Genomic DNA, 21794 nt, shown 5'->3' with positions numbered 1-21794 from the left:
CTTTGCCCCCACACCTAACAAATACTGGGGGGATGCCCCTCAGTGGCACCATAACACGTCAGAAAAGTCTGACTGCTGAGTGCAGTATGGAGCAAATGACGGATTACCGATTTGAAGGTTTTTCTATGTTTTACAAAGGTACTCTGAATGAATGAGGCCCTGAAGAAGTTTACATGTAGTAAACGAAATGCGTTGGCTGACTGTATGTGCTGTATATACACAAGTTCCTTTGGAAGGAAGTATATTTGTTTCTGTGTGGGAAGTTTAGCCTGACAAACTTGAGAACTAATACAAGATGAACTACATTGAAAATTGACATTTTCTGAGTTATGGGCATTTATTTGATGGTGCATTACGCCTGGAGCAGTGGATGTCTGGATGTATGCACATCAGGACAAATAATTTTGGGGACAAGGAGTGATGCCCGCTCGGTTGTGTTGCTCAGGCTTAGACCCAGGCATATTGTATCCATCTAGCAACGAGTGATTGTATTTGCAGTTCCAAAGATGCTTCCTTTTTGCCAGCTGTTGCATCAGCCAATAGTGAGAATGTTAATGAAAGTGTTGGGGATTATGGTGCCTTGGATTTCACAAGTTTCAAACACCAAGCTGCACATGGCCCCCTGCAAGAATACCTAGTGAGAATTGTCAAAAGCGGGGGGGCAGTGAGATTGGTGTAGTCTAGTGTTAAACTGCAATGGTGGAGCAGTAAAAACTTGTTGTTGGGCAGCGCAAGTGACTATAATCAGAGACGTCTCACTTGTGTTAGAAGCACACATTGAACAGCATCATTGTTCTTGACAGCAGCAGCTTATCCATGTACTCTAACTGATGGCAGTTTAGTTAGCATTACAAGGATTTTTCAGTTTTATTTGAACAAGACAGTGCTGATTTGCGCAGACAAAATTACCACCATGTATTAATTACAAAACCAACGGGGTACGCACTCACAGTTGTCGAAGCTAACACAAATAATTAGACATTCGTCCTGGGCCATTCTTCACTAAGTACTCCTTCTTGAATAACTCCTTCTAAATGTGGACAATGACTTTGAGAACCTGCGTGAACCAACAAACACAAATGTGAAAACCACACCCAGGTGCTTCAGTGATAACCACTGGGGCACCCCGCCGGTAGAACTCTGTCAAGCCTGATAGCTCAAAGTTTAAAAGCTTTGCCTCCAGGTACCCATACTATGGTCAATCCACTCAGCTGGTCAGTGAAATGTGCATATGCTTTCCCCTGACTACCACACATTCAATATGTAGTGATCAAACTGCAGCAAGGGTCAGTGGCACTAATACTCCTCATGGCATCAGTGGTACTTGCTCTTTCTGGAAATGTCAATACATCCACATGAAAAGTTATCAATGCACCCAGAGTTCCTTATGCTACATCAAAGTCAGCTCCGCACCTCAACTTCATGAGACTCAGGCTCTTGTTATGTCTTCGGCGGACAGAAAAGACCGTCTACCGAAGCCGCGTGGTCAGACAAATGCCAGTGCAGTGACCTGACCGCAGGGGCTATTAAGAGTTTCTCCCTGGGTCATCGGGTGGAAATAGAGTTTCTGCCCTCTGGCCTAGTGGGAAACAACCCACAACATTGACGCTGGGTCATAACAGCAGCCAGGACCCATCGCGCTCTTCACTTTCTGCCAAACACACAGTGAAAAGCGCAGTGGGGAGAGCCATGGCGGCCCCTGCACTGCCCATGCACTTGGCATCAGTCTTCGCCAGCAACCGGCATGTAAAAGCCGGGGGAGAGGGGACTCATAATCCCCAGGGCAGTGCTGCCCTGGTGGATTAAGACTGGCAGGTCGGAATTTGGAGACCGGACCGCCGCATTGGCGGTGGTCTGACCGCCACTGCAAGTCTGGTGGTCCTAGGACTGCCAGACTCGTAATTAAGGCCTCCGTCTTGTCATTTGTCACCTAAAGTCTTAGAATTTAGGTACCCACAGATTCTCAAGAATGCATGCAGCTTCGAAAAGGAGCCAGAAAGCCTAAGGGCATGTTAGGTGGCCAAATGGAAAATACTTGTTCATTATTGTATCAGTCTGCATAAGCAGTGCTTAGACGCCACAATACAAAACAATATGATACTTGATACCCTTACGAAAGGCATTACTAGCCTATTCTTCCAGATAACACCAATTAGTTTTTCTTAAAAATACCAATAGTTAAAACCTTTTTTTGAAGCGATCAACAAGGGTGATCCCAAATTGAATGCCGCACATTAATGTACCTTACCATTGTGCTTATAAGGCTTATGTGGCCCACATTTGAGCTGCTAAACTTGTCCTCTGCAGTTTGTTTCTTGGAAAGTGGTGTAGGAGGCTGGACTGGCTTGTAGTGAGTACCAAGGGGTACTTGCACCTTGCACCAGGCCCAGTTATCCCTTATTAGTGTATAGGGTGTCTAGCAGCATAGGTTGATAGATAATGGTAGCTTAGCAGAGCAGCTTAGGCTGAACTAGGAGACGAGTGAAGCTCCTACAGTACCACTTAGTGTCATATGCACAATATCATAAGAAAACACAATACACAGTTATACTAAAAATAAAGGTACTTTATTTTTATGACAATATGCCAAAGTATCTCAGAGTGTACCCTCAGTGAGAGGATAGGAAATATACACAAGATATATGTACACAATACCAAAAATATGCAGTATAGTCTTAGAAAACAGTGCAAACAATGTATAGTTACAATAGGATGCAATGGGGACACATAGGGATAGGGGCAACACAAACCATATACTCCAAAAGTGGAATGCGAACCACGAATGGACCCCAAACCTATGTGACCTTGTAGAGGGTCGCTGGGACTATTAGAAAATAGTGAGGGTTAGAAAAATAGCCAACCCCAAGACCCTGAAAAGTGAGTGCAAAGTGCACTAAAGTTCCCCAAAGGACATAGAAGTCGTGATAGGGGAATTCTGCAGGAAAGACACAAACCAGCGGTGCAACAACAATGGATTTCCAGTCGAGGGTACCTGTGGAACAAGGGGACCAAGTCCAAAAGTCACAAGCAAGTCGGAGATGGGCAGATGCCCAGGAAATGCCAGCTGTGGGTGCAAAGAAGCTTCTACTGGACAGAAGAAGCTAAGGTTTCTGCAGGAACGACAAGGGCTAGAGACTTCCCCTTTGGAGGACGGATCCCTCACGCCGTGGAGAGTCGTGCAGAAGTGTTTTCCCGCCGAAAGACCGCCAACAAGCCTTGCTAGCTGCAAATCGTGCGGTAAGCGTTTTTGGATGCTGCTGTGGCCCAGGAGGGACCAGGATGTCGCAAATTGCGTCAGGAGACAGAGGGGACGTCGAGCAAGACAAGGAGCCCTCTCAGCAGCAGGTAGCACCCGGAGAAGTGCCAGAAACAGGCACTACGAGGATGCGTGAAACGGTGCTCACCCGAAGTTGCACAAAGGAGTCCCATGTCGCCGGAGACCAACTTAGAAAGTCGTGCAATGCAGGTTAGAGTGCCGTGGACCCAGGCTTGGCTGTGCACAAAGGATTTCCGCCGGAAGTGCACAGAGGCCGGAGTAGCTGCAAAAGTCGCGGTTCCCAGCAATGCAGTCTGGCGTGGGGAGGCAAGGACTTACCTCCACCAAACTTGGACTGAAGAGTCACTGGACTGTGGGGGTCACTTGGACACAGTTGCTGGATTCGAGGGACCTCGCTCATCGTGCTGAGAGGAGACCCAAGGGACCGGTGATGCAGTTCTTTGGTGCCTGCGGTTGCAGGGGGACGATTCCGCCGACCCACAGGAGATTTCTTCGGAGCTTCTAGTGCAGAGAGGAGGCAGACTACCCCCACAGCATGCACCACCAGGAAAACAGTCGAGAAGGCGGCAGGATCAGCGTTACAGAGTTGCAGTAGTCGTCTTTGCTACTATGTTGCAGTTTTGCAGGCTTCCAGCGCGGTCAGCAGTCGATTCCTTGGCAGAAAGTGAAGAGAGAGATGCAGAGGAACTCGGATGAGCTCTTGCATTCGTTATCTAAAGTTTCCCCAGAGACAGAGACCCTAAATAGCCAGAAAAGAGGGTTTGGCTACCTAGGAGAGAGGATAGGCTAGCAACACCTGAAGGAGCCTATCAGAAGGAGTCTCTGACGTCACCTGGTGGCACTGGCCACTCAGAGCAGTCCAGTGTGCCAGCAGCACCTCTGTTTCCAAGATGGCAGAGGTCTGGAGCACACTGGAGGAGCTCTGGACACCTCCCAGGGGAGGTGCAGGTCAGGGGAGTGGTCACTCCCCTTTCCTTTGTCCAGTTTCGCGCCAGAGCAGGGCTAAGGGGTCCCTGAACCGGTGTAGACTGGCTTATGCAGAAATGGGCACCAAATGTGCCCATGAAAGCATTTCCAGAGGCTGGGGGAGGCTACTCCTCCCCTGCCTTCACACCATTTTCCAAAGGGAGAGGGTGTAACACCCTCTCTCAGAGGAAGTCCTTTGTTCTGCCATCCTGGGACAAGCCTGGCTTGACCCCAGGAGGGCAGAAACCTGTCTGAGGGGTTGGCAGCAGCAGCTGCTGCAGTGAAACCCCAGGAAAGGCAGTTTGGCAGTACCAGGGTCTGTGCTACAGACCACTGGGATCATGGGATTGTGCCAACTATGCCAGGATCGCATAGAGGGGGCAATTCCATGATCATAGACATGTTACATGGCCATATTCGGAGTTACCATTGTGAAGCTACATATAGGTAGTGACCTATATGTAGTGCACGCGTGTAATGGTGTCCCCGCACTCACAAAGTCCGGGGAATTGGCCCTGAACAATGTGGGGGCACCTTGGCTAGTGCCAGGGTGCCCTCACACTAAGTAACTTTGCACCTAACCTTTACCAGGTAAAGGTTAGACATATAGGTGACTTATAAGTTACTTATGTGCAGTGTAAAATGGCTGTGAAATAACGTGGACGTTATTTCACTCAGGCTGCAGTGGCAGGCCTGTGTAAGAATTGTCAGAGCTCCCTATGGGTGGCAAAAGAAATGCTGCAGCCCATAGGGATCTCCTGGAACCCCAATACCCTGGGTACCTCAGTACCATATACTAGGGAATTATAAGGGTGTTCCAGTAAGCCAATGTAAATTGGTAAAATAGGTCACTAGCCTGTTAGTGACAATTTGAAAGAAATGAGAGAGCATAACCACTGAGGTTCTGGTTAGCAGAGCCTCAGTGAGACAGTTAGTCACTACACAGGTAACACATTCAGGCACACTTATGAGCACTGGGGACCTGGTGAACAGGGTCCCAGTGACACATACAACTAAAACAACATATATACAGTGAAAAATGGGGGTAACATGCCAGGCAAGATGGTACTTTCCTACAAGTGGCCTTCCTCATTGCAGATATTTCCTGTTGCAGGGTTAGTGCAAGCCCTAATATTCACGGAGCCAAGATAAGCTTCCCCTTGGAACACACACTTTTTCAGCCAAACATATTTTCCTTTGCATGTAATAGAAGTAGTGATTTGCCTTTCGGTCTCCCTCAACTGCAGTTTGTTGTGGAATAGATTTTACACACTTAAGATGGTAAAAGCCCCATCGCACTACATTGCCAGTACAGGATCCTTTGGCAAATCAAGCAGCTCTTTAATTTTATCCAACTTCACCATGGCAAGTCGGATTCCATCGCGGGGTTGCTATATTGAGAGTCAGATGCAGTCAGATTTGTTATGCACACTAATACTATGGTGCAAGAATGGAGCCACCCTGGCTTTCTTGGATAAAACCTCCCCCTCATCCACCTCTGTAAAACACTGATATAGTCATTTTTAACATATTCAGTAAGCATTGCTTTGTGGACATTTGTGCCCGACAAGAAGTCCTGGCTGGATAAGCCACACTTAAAACCTTATTCCAAATGTTTTCCAGTGGAATACCCACTTTAGGGAAAAGGATACTGCTTCCCAGTTTGTGAATAGCATGTGATCTACAGCAGCACATGCTGTAAACAGAAAATGCTGCTTACAGTGACACTTTTCTGCTTCTAGTGCTATAGATCTACATGTGCCTAGCCACCTCCCCAGATGCGAGCTCACAGTAAGACGTTTATTTAAGTGTTTCTATATAGATTTTTCTCTAGCAGTAAACAGATCCTTTACTGCTTCGCACTCCACACCTGATTACCTTTATCTGTAGGGAACAACACAATCTTAGTGGGAATGTTTGCCCTGATGCTTTTAGGTTTCGGAGGACGTATCGCAAGTTACCTGGAAACCAAAACAGCTTTTTCTAAGAATAACTTTGTGTCCTCACCCACCACTAGATTGCAGGGATTCTGCATATCTTTTGTGATTGTCACTGATTTTACTTCAGGGCTTGCGAAACACAGTAAATTATGGGGATGAATTCTGGGACTCATTATTTTTTTTTGTCATTGAAAGAAACATTTCAAATTAAATCTTTTTCATTGTTGAATTTGTCCGAGCTATGTCATTTTGGGAAAACCACTATGCCCTAGAGTGGGCGCATATTGTACCATTGAAGAGCTCTCTTTTACAAAATCTTCTAAAAGTTATGGTATTCCACTTACCTTTCACTTAGAGAAGTCTTTTGCCATGTTTAATCTATTTTAGGCTTTCTGTGACGAGCTGGAGTCCATGATTCAGGACCAGTTCAAGAAGGGGAAGAACCCGGCAGGTCTACTGGCTTTACAACAGATTGCTGATTTCATGACCACCAATGTGCCAAATGTGTACCCTGCAACACCACAAGGTGGAATGGCTGCAATCAACATGAGTGAGTGCATAACATTTTACACAAACAGTAGTGCAATAACTGTCAATAACTGTCATATGTAATGCTAGAATGCTTTGGAGGGCGTTTACTTAAGTGACAAATAATCTACAACGTTTGTGTTTAATTTTATGTTGATGGATTACATAATTAATGTGCTAGTTGATGAGCGTTATGAAAATGCTTCAGTGCACTAGTCGTTTTCTATTGTGAATTTGAATTGCAACTTATTTTTAGATTTAAAACTAGCATCTTTTTTTTAATTTTTTTTAGCATTTGTCGGGCCACTTTTTTTGATTAGCAGTGCTTATCTGTCAGTGCAGCCGCACGTGTCGTGAAGCAGAAAGTGTAGTTCTGCTTTATTTTTGGACCTCACCGACACACTATCTTTACTGCCATGAAATGAGCACGGAAATGAAACCACTGTCACCCCCAAAAACTCCTTTATACAATTCTATATACATAAACCCTTTAATTTATTTATTAATACATCTTTATTTCAATAAGCTTTTAAATGGAGAGAAATTACACTTTAGCTGATAAGGAAAACCGGCATGTACATAATTATGCAGCATACATTTTAGCCATTTACTTCCTTGGGTTTTCCTGGTTTCTAGATATTAATAAGCAAAACGTAATTCTTAGGAAGCAGCTACTATCTAGTCTGGGCGATGCATATCTTGTAAAATGTCTTCAGTAGAGGTGGGAAGAAGCCAATGAGTTCATGGAGAGAGCAGGGAAGCCTCGCCCCGGGCCCTGGTCCAACCTGAAGGTACAGACCCCAGGTTGGAAGACCAGTTGCAGGTTAATATCCGTGCACCGGTGGGAGGATTGTACAGGACTGATTCCACAAGCAGCCTGACAATTCTAGACTCTAGGGGTGCCGCTCCTAGAGGGAGGGTACAGAGCCCCCGAAGCGAGAAACAGTGTCAGGCTGTCATCCCTGACCTCGTGGAAGGGAGAGTGGTCAAAGGGGGCCAGACACCTGGGGCTACTGCCCCCCAATCTCCAAGGTCACAGTGGTGGGAGAGCCTTGAAAGGCCCGGGCCTGGCTTTCATCCCTGCCAGCTATCAGTGGCCACTGTGACTTGCTGTCCTGGTGGACAGAGTTGCCCCTATAGGTGGGAGGGACAAGAGTCACACCCCGGGGGTAGAGTGGGCCACACCACTGTGTTGGCCATGGTGGTACTATCTGCCCCCTGGGATACATCTGTGAGCAAAATAAGGTTAGGTGCTGCACAGATGGAATCCGCAGGAGAGGAGAAGGGTTCCCCATGCGTTAGCTTAGTGGGCCCTGAGAGCATGGACAGAGGGATCCAACTGGAGTCGGGATGGCATAGAAATGGAACATGCCCCTGCTGTTGTGGGCTAGGGTCCCTGTTCTATCGGTCCAATCAGGGAAGTCCATCAAGGTATTGATTGGTCTCCCCCTGCCTTTAGGCTGGTGGGGGGTTGTGTTGCACCTGGCCCTTTTTTGCTGGGTCATCCCCAATCTCTTTGCCTACTTCCTCCTAATTTTTCTGACCAGTTTTTGCTGGCTTTAGGACTGTGGGCACTTTACCACTGCTAAACAGTGCTAAAGTGCACATGCTTTCTGTGTAAATTGTACTGTTGATTGGTTTATCCATGATTGGCATATTTTATTTACTGGTAAGTCCCTAGTAAAGTGCACTAGAGGTGCCCAGGGTCTGTAAAACAAATGCTGCTAGTGGGTCTGCAGCACTGGTTGTGCCACCCACATTTGTAGCCCTGTAAACATGGCTCAGACCTGCCACTGCAGTGTCTGTGTGTGCAGTTTTAAACTGCCAATTCGACTTGGCAAGTGTAGCCACTTTACAGGCCTAAACCTTCTCTTTTACTACATGTAAGGCACCCATAAGGTAGGCCCTAGGTAGTCCGATGGGCAGGGTGCAGTGTATGTTTAAGGTAGGACATATACTAGTGCGTTTTATATGTCCTAACAGTGAACTGCTGCCAAATTCGGTTTTCACTGTGCAAGGCCTATCTCTCTCATAGGTTAAGATGGGGGCTGCCTTTGAATATCCTTAAAGCGCAGATTCCCTTTCAGAACAGATACAAATGTGGAGTTTAGGGTCTCTGAACTCACAATTTAAAAGTACATCTTTTAGTGAAGTTTTTTTTTTTTAATTGTCCGTTTGAAAATGCCACTTTTAGAAAGTACGTGTCTTCCTGGTAAACAATTTTTAAACAATCTTAAACATGTGCAAATTTTGTCAACAATTCATATTTTATGATATAGTAGGTGCAAATTTCTTTACTAAAAAACACTTATATTTTGAATTCAATCCTTATGGTGCTCCTATAGTGATGGCGCAGTGAAAGTGAATGTAGTGAAAAACGTTTGTGCAAATATGCTCTGTACATTATATACAAGATGTGGTTAAAACATACATTTTCTGCGATCTTCTAAAAGCGGATTCATATTACTTCAGAGGTCCAGAAGTCACTTTTTTGTCTCTAAAGAAGAATCCACACTATCAAAATGTCAATGTTTCGACCCCATTTAGGACTGTTAGTTTGCTGTAGATAGCACCAGTCAGCCTTCGTATTCTGTCTCAGGGTGATTGTTTAATCATCTCATCCTCCATTGACTTTAGATCCTGTTGTGTGTCTGGGGCCTGGCCTGGACAAAGAAGGATCCCACAAACACTTGAGACTTTGCTTTGAAGTTTGCCAACTTCAAAGGCAGAAAGGGGTATAAGAAGAAGACCCAAAACCCCAGACTTTTAGAATCTTTCTGGAATCAAGAGGAACCTCTGCCTGGAGAAGAGCTGAAGAGCTGGAGGAGGAGTACTGTCCCGTTGCTGTGTTGCTTTGCTGGACTGGACTGGCCTGCAGTTGCTGCTTCTGCCTGAAAAGAGTGCAAAGGGTGAACTTTGCTGTGCGTCCTGCTTGAGAAAGTTCTCCAAGGGCTTGGAGTAGAGCTTGCCTCCTGTTTGAAGTCTCAGGGATATCAAAGACTTCAGTTTCATCTGCCTACAGCACTGGGAACTGTGTGTTTTGTGCTGCAACAGAAGAAAAACCACTGCACCGCTGCCAACGACGACGCCGGCCTGCACCGTGACCTGCCGCCGCTGCACAGAGTCCAATTGCCCCGCTTGCACTGCAACCCTGGTCTCACCGATGCCTTCATCGGCAACTTCACTGAGCCGCTGCTCACACCGTGACGTGTGGGCCCTGCACTCCGGCATTGCCTGCTCACACTGCAGCCTGGCATCCCGCTGCCGCCGCTCCTGCTGACGACGACGCTGCCTGCACCGCGGCCTGTGGTCACCGCTCGTGAGAAGCACAAAGCACTGTCCTGTTCCGCACCGTAGCTCCGGTCCACTGACGCCAGCACCATCAACTCCAGTGTCGTCACCAGGCATCCCTGCCTGCACAATGGTCTGTGGACACCGCACGTGAGGGTCACGAAGCACCGTCCCGTCCCGCACCACTGGCTTGGGCCTACCCATGACAGCGCTTCAGCAACTACGACGCTGCTGCCTGCACCGTGACCTGTGGACACCGCATGTGGCACTGCCCTGCTTCACACCACAGCTCTGATATCACCAACTCCGCTGGACGTCATCACTGAGCCGCTGCCTGCACCGTGACCTGTGGGCACTGCACGTCGCATCGTCCCGCTTGGCGCCGCCCCAACGCCTTCCATACCAGCGCTCCGGACTTCACCAGCTTTGAGTTCGATCCGCAACGGATGTGACTTCAAGGGCCCAACGACTCAGGAACCGACACAGCAATGCCAGCGATGTGGCTCTCCGGAGCTCACTGCGAGGATAACAACGCCCTGAAAATCCAAGGTACTGTTTGCGGGTCTCTCCGACACCGTAAGTGGCCCAGGACGCAGCGGCCGGCTTGAACTGATAGTTTTGTTGACCACGATGCCGTGATAGCCCCAGGTGGAGCTATCGACTTCAAGGAACTGTATTTTTATGTTAAACATTACGAAATTCATATCTTTAGCACTGTATGTTGGATTGTCTCAATTTTGGATTTTTTTACACAGATAAATATTGGCTATTTTTCTAAAACTGGTGTGGTGTCATTTTGTATTGTTTTCCCTGTATTACTATGTGTTAGGTGCAAATGCTTTACACATTCCTTCTAAGATAAGTCTGACTGCTTGTGCCAAGCTACCAAGGGGGGAGCAGGGGTTTTCTGAGTGGATATCTCCCTTATCCTGACTAGAGTGAGGGTCCCTACTTGGACAGGGTTCAAACCGACTGCCAACTAGAGACCCCATTTCTAACACTATGTGATACAGCAAGAAGTTGTGTTGTGTGTTGTCATGGATCCTGTGCAGGAAGCATAGCATGTCTGGTAATGGTTTTGATAGTCAGAGTATACTTCCCTAACATCCGTCATTGCCAGGCTCCCTGAATAACCAGATCGGACAAGCTCAGCAGATGTCAGCTGATGGACTACAGATGGCGTCTTCATCCAGTGGTGGCTCAAGGCACCTTTTCCTGGTTTATGTGCCTTGTTTAGATCTGTTCGTCACTATTGAGACTGCACTGCAAAATGAGTATTGTGCACAGGAGTTTCTGCCAAGAAGTTCTTTAAGAGATCCATTCTGCATTCAGTGGAAGGCAGGTCTTAGGCCTGCCTTCCTACCTCTGAGCCTGGTCTGTCCTTCACTTCTTTAGAACTTGAGGCAGATCATGGTAGAAGCTCTGGATTGAGCTAGGACATTGTAATATTGTGGTCTGTTGGAATGAGCATTTGCCAGCTTTATCTGGCTAGCTCTTCAGCATTGCAATGTTTTTGTGTGCTTTGTTGCTCTGACCAAAAAGGAGCCTCCTCAGGGTTTTGGGCCTATTCCACAAGTGCTAAGGTAGACATGATGGCACTGGTGTGAGGTGTTCCAGTGTTGGAAAGCTGCTGGGTCGCCACATGGGCATCCATACACATCTTCACCAGGTATTACTAGCCAGATAATCAAGTCTGCAGCAAGGGCCATTTTGCCTGCTTGGTCCTACAGGACTTGCTGGTATATGTCCACTTCTCAGATTCGCCTTTTGGGTAGTGTTGTGTTTAAATTTTTGCAAAAGATGAGTAATACGTGGCTAGAAGTATTCCATCAGGAGAAGTTCCTTATCTTCGATAACTTTTTCTGGTAGATCCTCTATCGAACTCCGGATTTGTCACCATTCTGTGCAGTAGATTTTGGGGTGTCAAAGGTTAGATGGTTCTCCCACTGTCATTCTTCTATTTTGCCACAGGAGATCCAAGTCAGGCCTCAAAATCATCAAAATGTTACTAGACCTGCAGGTTAAATAGCTTGAACAATCTACTCAACCTAGCTGTAGTGTACGTGACCCGACAACTGGTCTCAAATTGTGTGATCCTATGGAAATATTTATTGTATTTACTGTCACCTTTTTTGTCATTCTCCCATATATGCGAGTTCAGCATTTCTGCTATAAAAAAGTCCTCTTTTGTTTGATTAAATACACCAAACGTTTGCTCCATGTATTATAACTCTAGCCCACATATAGGCTACACTTGATCCATACATGACTTGCCCCTTAGTTTACTAATAGCTTTGCCATCAGGGCAGGAGTGTTTCTCAGTTTATGTTTAAGCACTCACTTTTAATAAGTATGTTGCTAAAGCATGATGGAGCACACTGTCATTTACAGACAGCAAAATTTCCAAGAAATTTCCAAAAACCTTCCCACAAACTTGCAGCTTTACTGATAAAACTAAATAGTATATTAACAATAATGTGTGAAAATGAGCTTTCAGAAAAAATATTTGCACATCACCAAGTAAAGTGTTCCGACTTTTTTTTAATCCTAATTTTCATCACACAAGTACAAAAAATCGTCTTTCACAGCTACTGAAATATATTTTGAAATGTTTGTTAAGGTGACTTAGTTATATAAAACTAAATATTGTGTTCCTTATTGCGGAAACATTACAACTGTGAATTGGTCCGTTTGATTCAAATTTACATCTTCCAACTGTACCTCTTTCATAAAATTTGATGTTTGTTGGGGAAGTACAAGTGTGTACAGTGCTTTCAAACTTTGGTTTACTTTTGTTTCTAAAGGGCTCCGGTTTGGGTACAAATTAGAATAGAGTGAGTTGCCCAGGATGACAATTCAAAAGTCACTGCATGACTCTTACTTGTGCGCCATCGAGCTGGATCTAAGTAATGCAGCCCTTTCCCGATCAGCTCTTCCCCTCATAAATACGTCTGGTGGTGTCACCCATCAGATAGCCTCAGAAGTGTATTGTCACCATACAGACAAGAGAAACATGCAAGTTCACTCTGTCTTCACATTACCTTGCTTGTTTTTTTATCTCTGCACTGCCATATTCATATGCTACTGTACCCTGTCTGGATTAGAAAGAAAAGGAAGAGGTGCCGAATTCCTGACACCTTTACCTGAACCCATATCTTCACCCACACCTCCAACCCTTCCAGCCCCTGCTGGTAGTATGGGGGACTAAAAAAAAAAAAAGATACTGCTCTACAATAAAGGGAAAGAACTAAAGAACTCTAAAAGGGCCTAGGCTGAACCAGAGCCAGGCATCTGTCTTAAACCTGGCTCAAGACTTCATTGGCTCCACTCCTTTAAATATAAATCACTTAAGCTAGAGAAAGATAGTCAGTCCTTTGTCGATCATCGAAATATGTCTGCATGTTTCATGTGCTACTTTTTACTTAAAACAAGAAGAATAAACAGCAGAAGAAACTGGCAATCCTTTGAGTTGTTGAATCATTCTGGAGTGAAAAGAACATATTTGAGCAACTCAAGTACATCAAAGCTATCTTAAATAGTATATTTTGATTTTCCTGCCTTAAATTGCATTTTTCATATATTTCACGTTGCTCTTGGGCGGAGATTAAGTTCTGCAATTTACTATTTAATCATCTGAGTCGTTTCTAGCTTTCCAACCAATGACATTATGGTGTTTGGCCAAAACAATACCCAAGGCAAGAAACTGGGCTATCAACTTACTGCATGTATTAATCTACAATATCAGTGACAGACAAACCTTCTCCATCGGTTCCAAGAAGTGCCCAGAATTTCCAACAGGATGGCCTCCACTTTAAGTCAAATGAGCTGAGGTAGGCCACCTGTCCACCATGTGCCCATAGACCTACTCCTCATCATAGACCCTTTTAAGTTTGTCAATAATCAGCAGAGGTAGAGGTTTGCCATGTACGTTTATGGCTATCTAAATATTACTCTGCCATTGACAGTCTTCTAAAAGAATTTCCAGATCAACCTTAACTGCTTTCTGATCTTTTGTATTATGTGTAGTGAATGACTCGCAAGCCTTGTATTACTCGGACGGGTTTTCTGACTTACTTACTGTAACCTTCTAAGGACTGCATTCATTTCATTTACTAATTTCTCACTTATAGATCACCTCATTTGTTAGCAGTGCTTTTTCAAATAACTGAGACATTGTGCCAGCTTTGGGTAAGGCCAGTGCATGTTCAGGCAGTGATTCAGTCTGTTCTTGCAACGTTCCTGTGTTTTAAGTTGATAATAGCAGCTTTTCCACCACGCAACAAACTTAGTAAAAGCCCAGTCAGTTGTTTAAAGGTATTGCATTGATCCTCATATGAACACATTCTTTAGTAAATTCAAACCAGGGGAGCCAAGATTGTTTTGTCCACAGTTATTGTGACAGTCAGTGACATGGGGGTGTAGCCACTAATAACGGCCACCTCCTGTAGTTTGTTGTGTTCCTGGTGAAAACATCTTCAAAACATCTGTATAGCAAAAAAGGGCAGCACATACTAGAAAGGAAAGCTTACCCAGAATAGCTCCACAGGTTCCTAGTAATTGACATAGGACACAGTTTGACCAGACCATGCAAGCAGTTGCTGCTGGTTATAACATTTAGTGAAATGTCACTGTAGAGTCCTGAGTATTTAACAGAATATTGTCTATGTATAGGGAGTTAGCATGTAATTACATCAGGATTCTGACCTCACCCTGTGACAAACTAGCCCTTTTTAATATGACCCAGGGTTCTAAAATCGGGGACAAGGAGCATCTGGTGTCCATACTTTAGTTTTGGTTCACTGAAATCGTTTTGTCTTGATTCTGGCTATAATTTCACTCTAAAGAGCAGACACGCTATCAGTGTGCGGCACTCCAAGGCTAAGATTTCTCAAGACTTCAGTCATGTAGGGCTAGGGATTAGCAACTTATGCTATGTGGGGTTGAGTTTAAGCCTCTCCATAAACAGGAACAATTTTATGATTTTAGGAATAATTTCGCTAGTTATAAAATCCTATTGGATCACCCCGATCCAGATAGTCTTTCTTAGAGAAAACCCTACTCACTGGGATCAGTGTTTTGTTATTCAAATGTATCTTAAAAATCTGACAAGGCACACGGTTCAATGAACCCTTCCGAATAAGTGTGAGCAAGACCACTCAGGCTTCATTGTAAACAGCCAAAAGAGGTTTGAGACTAATAAATCAACAAATACTTACAGAATTCCACAGGCAGCATGCCCCTACTTGGAGTCTCGTAGCACTCATGTTTTCTACTGCCCACCTAATGTCCGTGAAATCCAAAGTGATGTTGAACCCCTATCTACGATAATTTCTAATTAGCTAACATAGTTTGTAAGCCCTGAAGCTGTGCTTACCCAGTCATTGTATCCACCTGTTCTTTATCGGCTCTTTTTGGATACAGTCCTTAAAGAAGCCTTGCACAAACCCATTGGCTGGATTCTCATCTATGTGTGTAGGCTAAAATAAGTTCAATGAAGGTGAACATTCTGCCTAAAATACCACACCTCTTTCAAAATGTAGCACTCCAGTGTAAAAATCATGTGTACGTGCATTTTAAAAACATAAAACAATTTGTGAACATTTAAAACCCACAATCTGCGTAGACGATCCTGTTTTCTAAAGGTGGGTTTGAGTTGAGTTTGCTACTTCAGACTCAGCAGTGGTTACTGAATAATTTACTAGGCACTTTGAGCTGGGTAGTCATAGAGAAAGAAGGATGTCCAAGACAAATGCTTTAAATTATCGTTCAATCAAGAAGACTCAACACGGATCACAATAGACTAGAACTATTTACTAGATTATTATTGTGCCTTCTGGTTGAGAGGAACAAGCAAGCTCTGTATTTATCCTCTTGGATTACATTATAGGAACACAATTGTATGCACGTTTAGAACACAAGCCCCTTTACTGGACAAAATGGATGTGTTGAGACGTATTCCCATCCAGCAGTCTAAAAGGCAGTAACCCAAGTTTCACATCATGTATAACCTTTTACAAACCAGGAATAGATTGCCACTAAATGAGAAGGCAAACTACCGCCTACTCAGTGTCTTAGGCAAGTTTATAGACTGTTATCGTCCAACGTAATTGTCTCAAATTCAGTTGCGATCTACCTCTCCACAGACTCTTCATTCTGCCTCCACGATTTTCTAAACTGTAATAAATGACAATATTTAACTAATGAAGGCACATCGGTGGGATTGGGAAAGGGAACTAACCCATGCCATCCCTTCAACTATTTGGCACAAATATCCATCATCGGTTTGGGAAACTAGTATTATCATGCAGACAGTTTATATCCAGAAGTGAATTTTCAACACCAAATATTCAAACTAGGTCCTGTAGAAAAAAGGTGACTGCTAAAGATACAGCTGCACAGATGCTAACCTAGTACACTTGCTTGGAGATAGCAGAAAACTAATATACTGGCGGATGGGGCTAGCTGAAATAATGTTTTTAAGAATCTCTCTTCGTTCTAGTTATCCAAGTCAGTCATTCTCTTCATTAATGTCTCAGCAAGGCCTGCGCACGATAAAGCAAAAAATTGATTAAGTGTCTGAAGCCTAATGGTTGTCAGAGATAATACAAAAAACTTTGAGTCTTCATGTTTGAGACTAGAGTACTGGATTCCAGTTATAGTACAACTGTCTTCCACCAAATGAACCCTGTACAAGATGCACGCTAATGCCAAAACCTTTCAACTGGTTTGGAGTTCTTACATAAAATTACTTATTTTATAACTTGTGTTAAATATTAATATACAAGATCTTTTATATCGTACCCTATTCTTGGACTGGAAAATTTCATAGTGTATACAAATCTTAAACAAACTTAAATGTCCTTTTTCGTAATAGATTGTAATGTGCTTTAGACCTGCTTTTTTCACTCTGGTAAGCTGGTAGACTTAACATTGATTTTAAACAATGTAGGACTTTAGAGTTGAACTTTAGCACAGTGTAGTCCGGACTGACATATCTTCCTTTTGTATACTGCTAGCTGTATATATTCTAACTAATAAAATCTTGATAGGGGACAGTTTTCGTTACCATCTTGGATTGCCTAAGTAGTCATATTCACAGGGCCACAATCTCGTAGCTATGTTACGTTTATTTTCACCTCATGACATTCGTTCTGCTTCACTGTAGACAATTCTTGGCAATTCTTTGTCAGTTCAGTTAAATTCAGTGTATTACATATCTTCAGAGTATAATGAGTTAAAATGCACAAAACATTATTACTATATTAGGTTGATCTAAAAATCAATGGCAACATAAAATGGTTATAATAATATGGTTCTCAAAGTTCAGGTCTTCAAGTGCAATTCGTAAATCATACAGTCTAGGATAAACAAAATGACTTGAGGTATGCAAGAAAAGAAAGGGCAATGTCTAGGTTTTAGCACTCAAGACACGGACCGGTAATTATTAGCCACTTGAAGCCCCCACCCTGTCTGAAGATAAAAAAATAAAATAAAATCTTACAATAGCATATAAATTACCTCTCATACAAAACTGTCAATATTTCATTTTTGCTGAAGTACATATTGGATGCAGCTGTTTTGACAAGGAAACCTAAAGATCTTGTGATTTAATACCCCGAGAGGCAATAACATTGCTAATCTCTATGCAAAATCTATAGCAATTTTCCCAAATGCACAATGCAGTAAATATGGAGGCCTCCAAAGATTCATGTTAGCAGACTTAAGATTTCTTCTAGGATAGCGTGATCTGTGAGTCCTCCAAAAACCACACTAACCATCCTTAATTTGAAGTGGATAGTGTCGGCAGACAAGGACTGCCTTATCCTGAACTAAGATTTCTGTGTTTGACTTCATGCTCTCAATTAAGGAAATCACAGGTAACATAGGACCCTCCGTTCACTAGGAGAGCGCTCTGGGAGTTTTGTGCTGTAGATCTACAGAGTGCCTATTTTCCAATTACTGCAGTAAAAACTAGAAGCCCGCCCTAATGAAAGCAGTTTTGCACATTTGAGAATGCACATAGTGCTTTGTAGATAGATTTGCAGTAAGCAATTTGAGCAAAAAGGTGTCTCACTGAAATGTTTCAATGCGATTATCGATCTTCTAGAAATAATGGCTAATGCACTGAGAGCACTTAACGATCATGTGTGATGTGAAGGGAGGGTTGAAGGCAGTTAGTTTCCTCGAAAGATCACTGGGAGTAAGGTCCAATAAAACAATATATAATCTATGTTAAAAGATTAATTTAATTTCTAATAATGTTTGACAAATCTGCAAGGTATAATGAAAACAGAAGAGACAAGTACACACCCTGCCTGAACCAGCTCTTTACAGGTATAACAAATGAAAATTAATTTGTAGAACCTAATTTGTACCCTTTTGACAGCTTTTCTATATTGTAGCTCCTTTAATACTTTTAATAAATCGGTTGCATTCACCATTTACTAACTTGTACCATAAAAGAGCACAATCCATCCAATCAAAAGCTCATGAGAAATCAGCGAAGGTTGCATATTGCGGCTGCTTCCTGTGACCTGAATGTTGCTTTTTTTGGAATCCAAATTTTCTTTACATTGTCATGGGTTGAGCTTTGGGCTGTAAATCCAAATGGATCTGAATTAAGCAGGCCCAGATCTGCCAAACAATGTTTCAGGATAAGTAGGATAAATTTGGCTTATAGTTTTCCTGTTGCATCCAGTAAGGTGATAGACTTGTAATTGGTGAAGCATTAATGTCCTTTTTTAGGTCGAGCACACAAGCGCTTTGACCTCTTGTTGTAAGTATTGTGGGCTTTTAACCACACCCATCACTTTAATTTGTTCCTGGACTTGCCTTTCAAAAATCACTTGATTTAATTGATAAATGCCTTACGTTGGCCCTGCCTTGACGCAGTTTTGTCATGTCTTGCAGACTGTCTCTGTGTGAATGGATTATTGCTTGATTGCCGATATACTTCAGCGTGGGTGAACTATTTTTTCTGTCTCTCCCCTTTGTGCTGCATGGCGGCCATGGCGCGCTCAGGGTGAACAGGCACACCAGCGTGAACTTGATCGGCGTTATTGATCAGCTGGTCATATTGTTCACAGTTACCTAATCCGAGTCATTTCTAGTGACTCTCCTCTTAAAGCACTTGAAATTGGTAAATGCTTTACATAAAACAGAAATCCTCAAAGCAAAACAGCTCTCCCGTCACAGCGGGAGAGCTGATACTACAATATTCACTGCACTCTGGAAAACTCAACCCATAATACTTTGCAAGCATCCTTTTTCACAACATTTGTGCCCATAACTCATCATGTGGTGGTCCTAGGACAATGGGACTACCACCAAAACTTTCAGCACAGTGCCTATGTCATCTTTGGGTCCCCACACTAGGTTAGTGGGGACCCAAAATAATAACCCCTCCCGCCATGAAGTGTCTTTTTAAGCGTTCTCATGGCTGGAACTTTTGTTTTGCAGTTTGGAATAGCTTGTGTTTTAAGTGCCTTGTTTGTAATATCGTGGCTATAGGCCTGCTACCCCTGAAGATATTTAATGCAGTATTCTTTCTAGGGACTACATATATGGTTACTTTGCATTATTTATTGCCATTTTCTTTTTGTATGGTTATACCCTGTAGGGGCTAACTATATAGTTACATGGCCATGTTTCCTACAAATGCTATTTTTACTGTGGCGTCCTCTAGGGGTTGTTCTAAGCATTACAGTCATATCAACATATTAAAATATTAATGGCACAGAAACTTGGCCCATAATGCTTTGCAGGGGATTACTTTTACAAAACATTTTTGCTCATAACTCAGCCACTGGTGGTCTTGGAACAATGGGACCAACTTCAAAACATTGACCACAGTGTGTTTTCTTCTGTCTATATCATCTCTGGGTCCCCACACTGTTGGTAGTGATTCCAAAATAGTAGCCCCTCCCACCATTCAATATCCTTCAAGCTTTTCTTTTGGCTAAAACGTTTGTTTTATAGTTAAGAGAAGTTACACCCTCTAGGGCTAAGTATATGATTACACTGCATTCCTTTCTCCTGTTTTTTAAAAATCTCCATGGGGTTATGCCCTCTAGGGGCTAACATTATGGTTACATGCTGTTTCTTACAAATGATATTTGTGTTAAGGTGCCCTCTATGGGCTGGTTTGAGCATTACAGTCGAATGCCAAAAGTTTATTTCTGATGAAGTTTTAAATGATAATTGTATATGTCTTAATAATCTCTCCTTATTACAGTTATGACCATAATTCAGGCCAATTTACCATCCTTATTACACTATGACTGTTTGAACACTCTTGGTATGTTTGGGTGACCCCACTAGTTTATTTCTCTTGTTACTCCTCCAAGGCTGTCTTGTGTCTATTTTTGGGTAATTATGCTAGCCAGCAACTCTGATGGTGTGGTGGTGTAAATGTTATTCTGTTGGAATTAGCATGGCAGATTCAAATTAGGATGCTAAATGGCAACATTTTCATTTTTTGCTGCAGATAAAGGAGAAAGGTAAATGGACATGCTTTAGTTATATGCAAGGTCACTGGAGTTATATGGCAGGAAAGATGAAATTATGAGGCAGGGCTAACCAATTTGTGGCAGGGAAAGTCCAGTTATGAATTTACAGTGCCAATAGCTGTAACTCAAGCAAATGTGAGACCTATTGCATTGCAAATGTTTGTTATAGAGTAGTAATATCAAACTACTCTGCCAGGAATCCGGAAATAGGACACTTAAATAGGCCAGGTCTCTGGATTAACCTCTAATATCGTAATCTCATTCTGCAGATTAGTTTAGCATTGGTGGCAGATATATTCTGACATCAAAAGAAGCATCTATGGGCGTGCCCCATATCATTGTTTTACAGCTTTGTAAAGGACCTTCAACTGCACTGCAGCACATGTCGCTGCGTTTTTGGTATCCTTTGAAGTGTTTGAGCTAGAAACAAATTTTTTGTTCAAATTTGCAGTAGAAGATGGGTTATATGGCACATGTGGCAAATCTATAATTATGCGAAAATTGCTGCATCCGCACAATCGCATAATTTCAGTGGCCCTGATTATACCCAACAGTGTGATGGAAATAGATAAGTTGTTTTTGTAATTTCAGTCATGTTCAAGTATTGAATTGGCTCACTCAGGACACCTGAGTTGCATGGGCATCACGGCCGCTCTTCAACAGCCCTTTACATATGTCACAGGGGGCGCTACCAGTGTCCAGTGCAAAGCTTTAGTAAAATCAATCCATCGGACCAACACAGGCCATATTTACTGCACACCGTCCTGTACTGTGCATACCAAAGCCTTCTGTGCGTTACCAGTGCTTATTGCGAGTTTCCGCACCAATCAGTCGATCTCATTACAAAATCTGGGATTTGGGGACTAGCACACCAGCTGGAGAACGAACAAGGTTACTCTGGTTTCCAATGCAGCAGTCTATTTAAAAAACAAGCAAAAAAAACCAAAAAACTTTTACATAGTATGGCATCTTGTTGCTCCTGATTAAATTGTAAATTTGTGTGTTCTTTATTTTCATTCCGTAAACTTCTTCCTTTTGTGACCACAGACCAATATAAATATTGAGTTCTCACTTTCTCATTGATTTATAAACAAGCTGCAATAAGTCCAGTATTCTTTTTATGCTTTGTTTTTCATCCCTCATTGAGGATTTCCTATTTAGTTCTAACATCAGCCGATTACTAGGCTTGCGTCTCACTGTAGAGTGAATGTGTTTTGGGGTATACATTATGTGTGTAGTCTGAATTACATGGTGCACATGGGTGTACCAACATGCATCTGGGAG

General features: G+C 43.2%; 1 protein-coding gene across 18 annotated transcripts in view; it reads left to right on the top strand.

Moving 5' to 3' along the window:
* Positions 1–21794, top strand: part of ADD1 (adducin 1) — a 572382-nt gene that overhangs the window by 127330 nt on the left and 423258 nt on the right. For all 18 annotated transcript variants that reach the window (XM_069203567.1, XM_069203558.1, XM_069203535.1 and 15 more), the window contains exon 4: positions 6571–6733. In XM_069203567.1, coding sequence (XP_069059668.1) covers positions 6571–6733 — 163 coding nt within the window. The remainder of the gene's footprint in view (positions 1–6570; positions 6734–21794) is intronic.

This window comes from Pleurodeles waltl, chromosome 1_2, assembly GCF_031143425.1.
Source record: "Pleurodeles waltl isolate 20211129_DDA chromosome 1_2, aPleWal1.hap1.20221129, whole genome shotgun sequence".
In the NCBI taxonomy this organism is placed as follows: domain Eukaryota; kingdom Metazoa; phylum Chordata; class Amphibia; order Caudata; family Salamandridae; genus Pleurodeles; species Pleurodeles waltl.
Note: the sequence above shows the minus strand (reverse complement) of the source record. Positions and strands in the feature narration are given on the sequence as shown.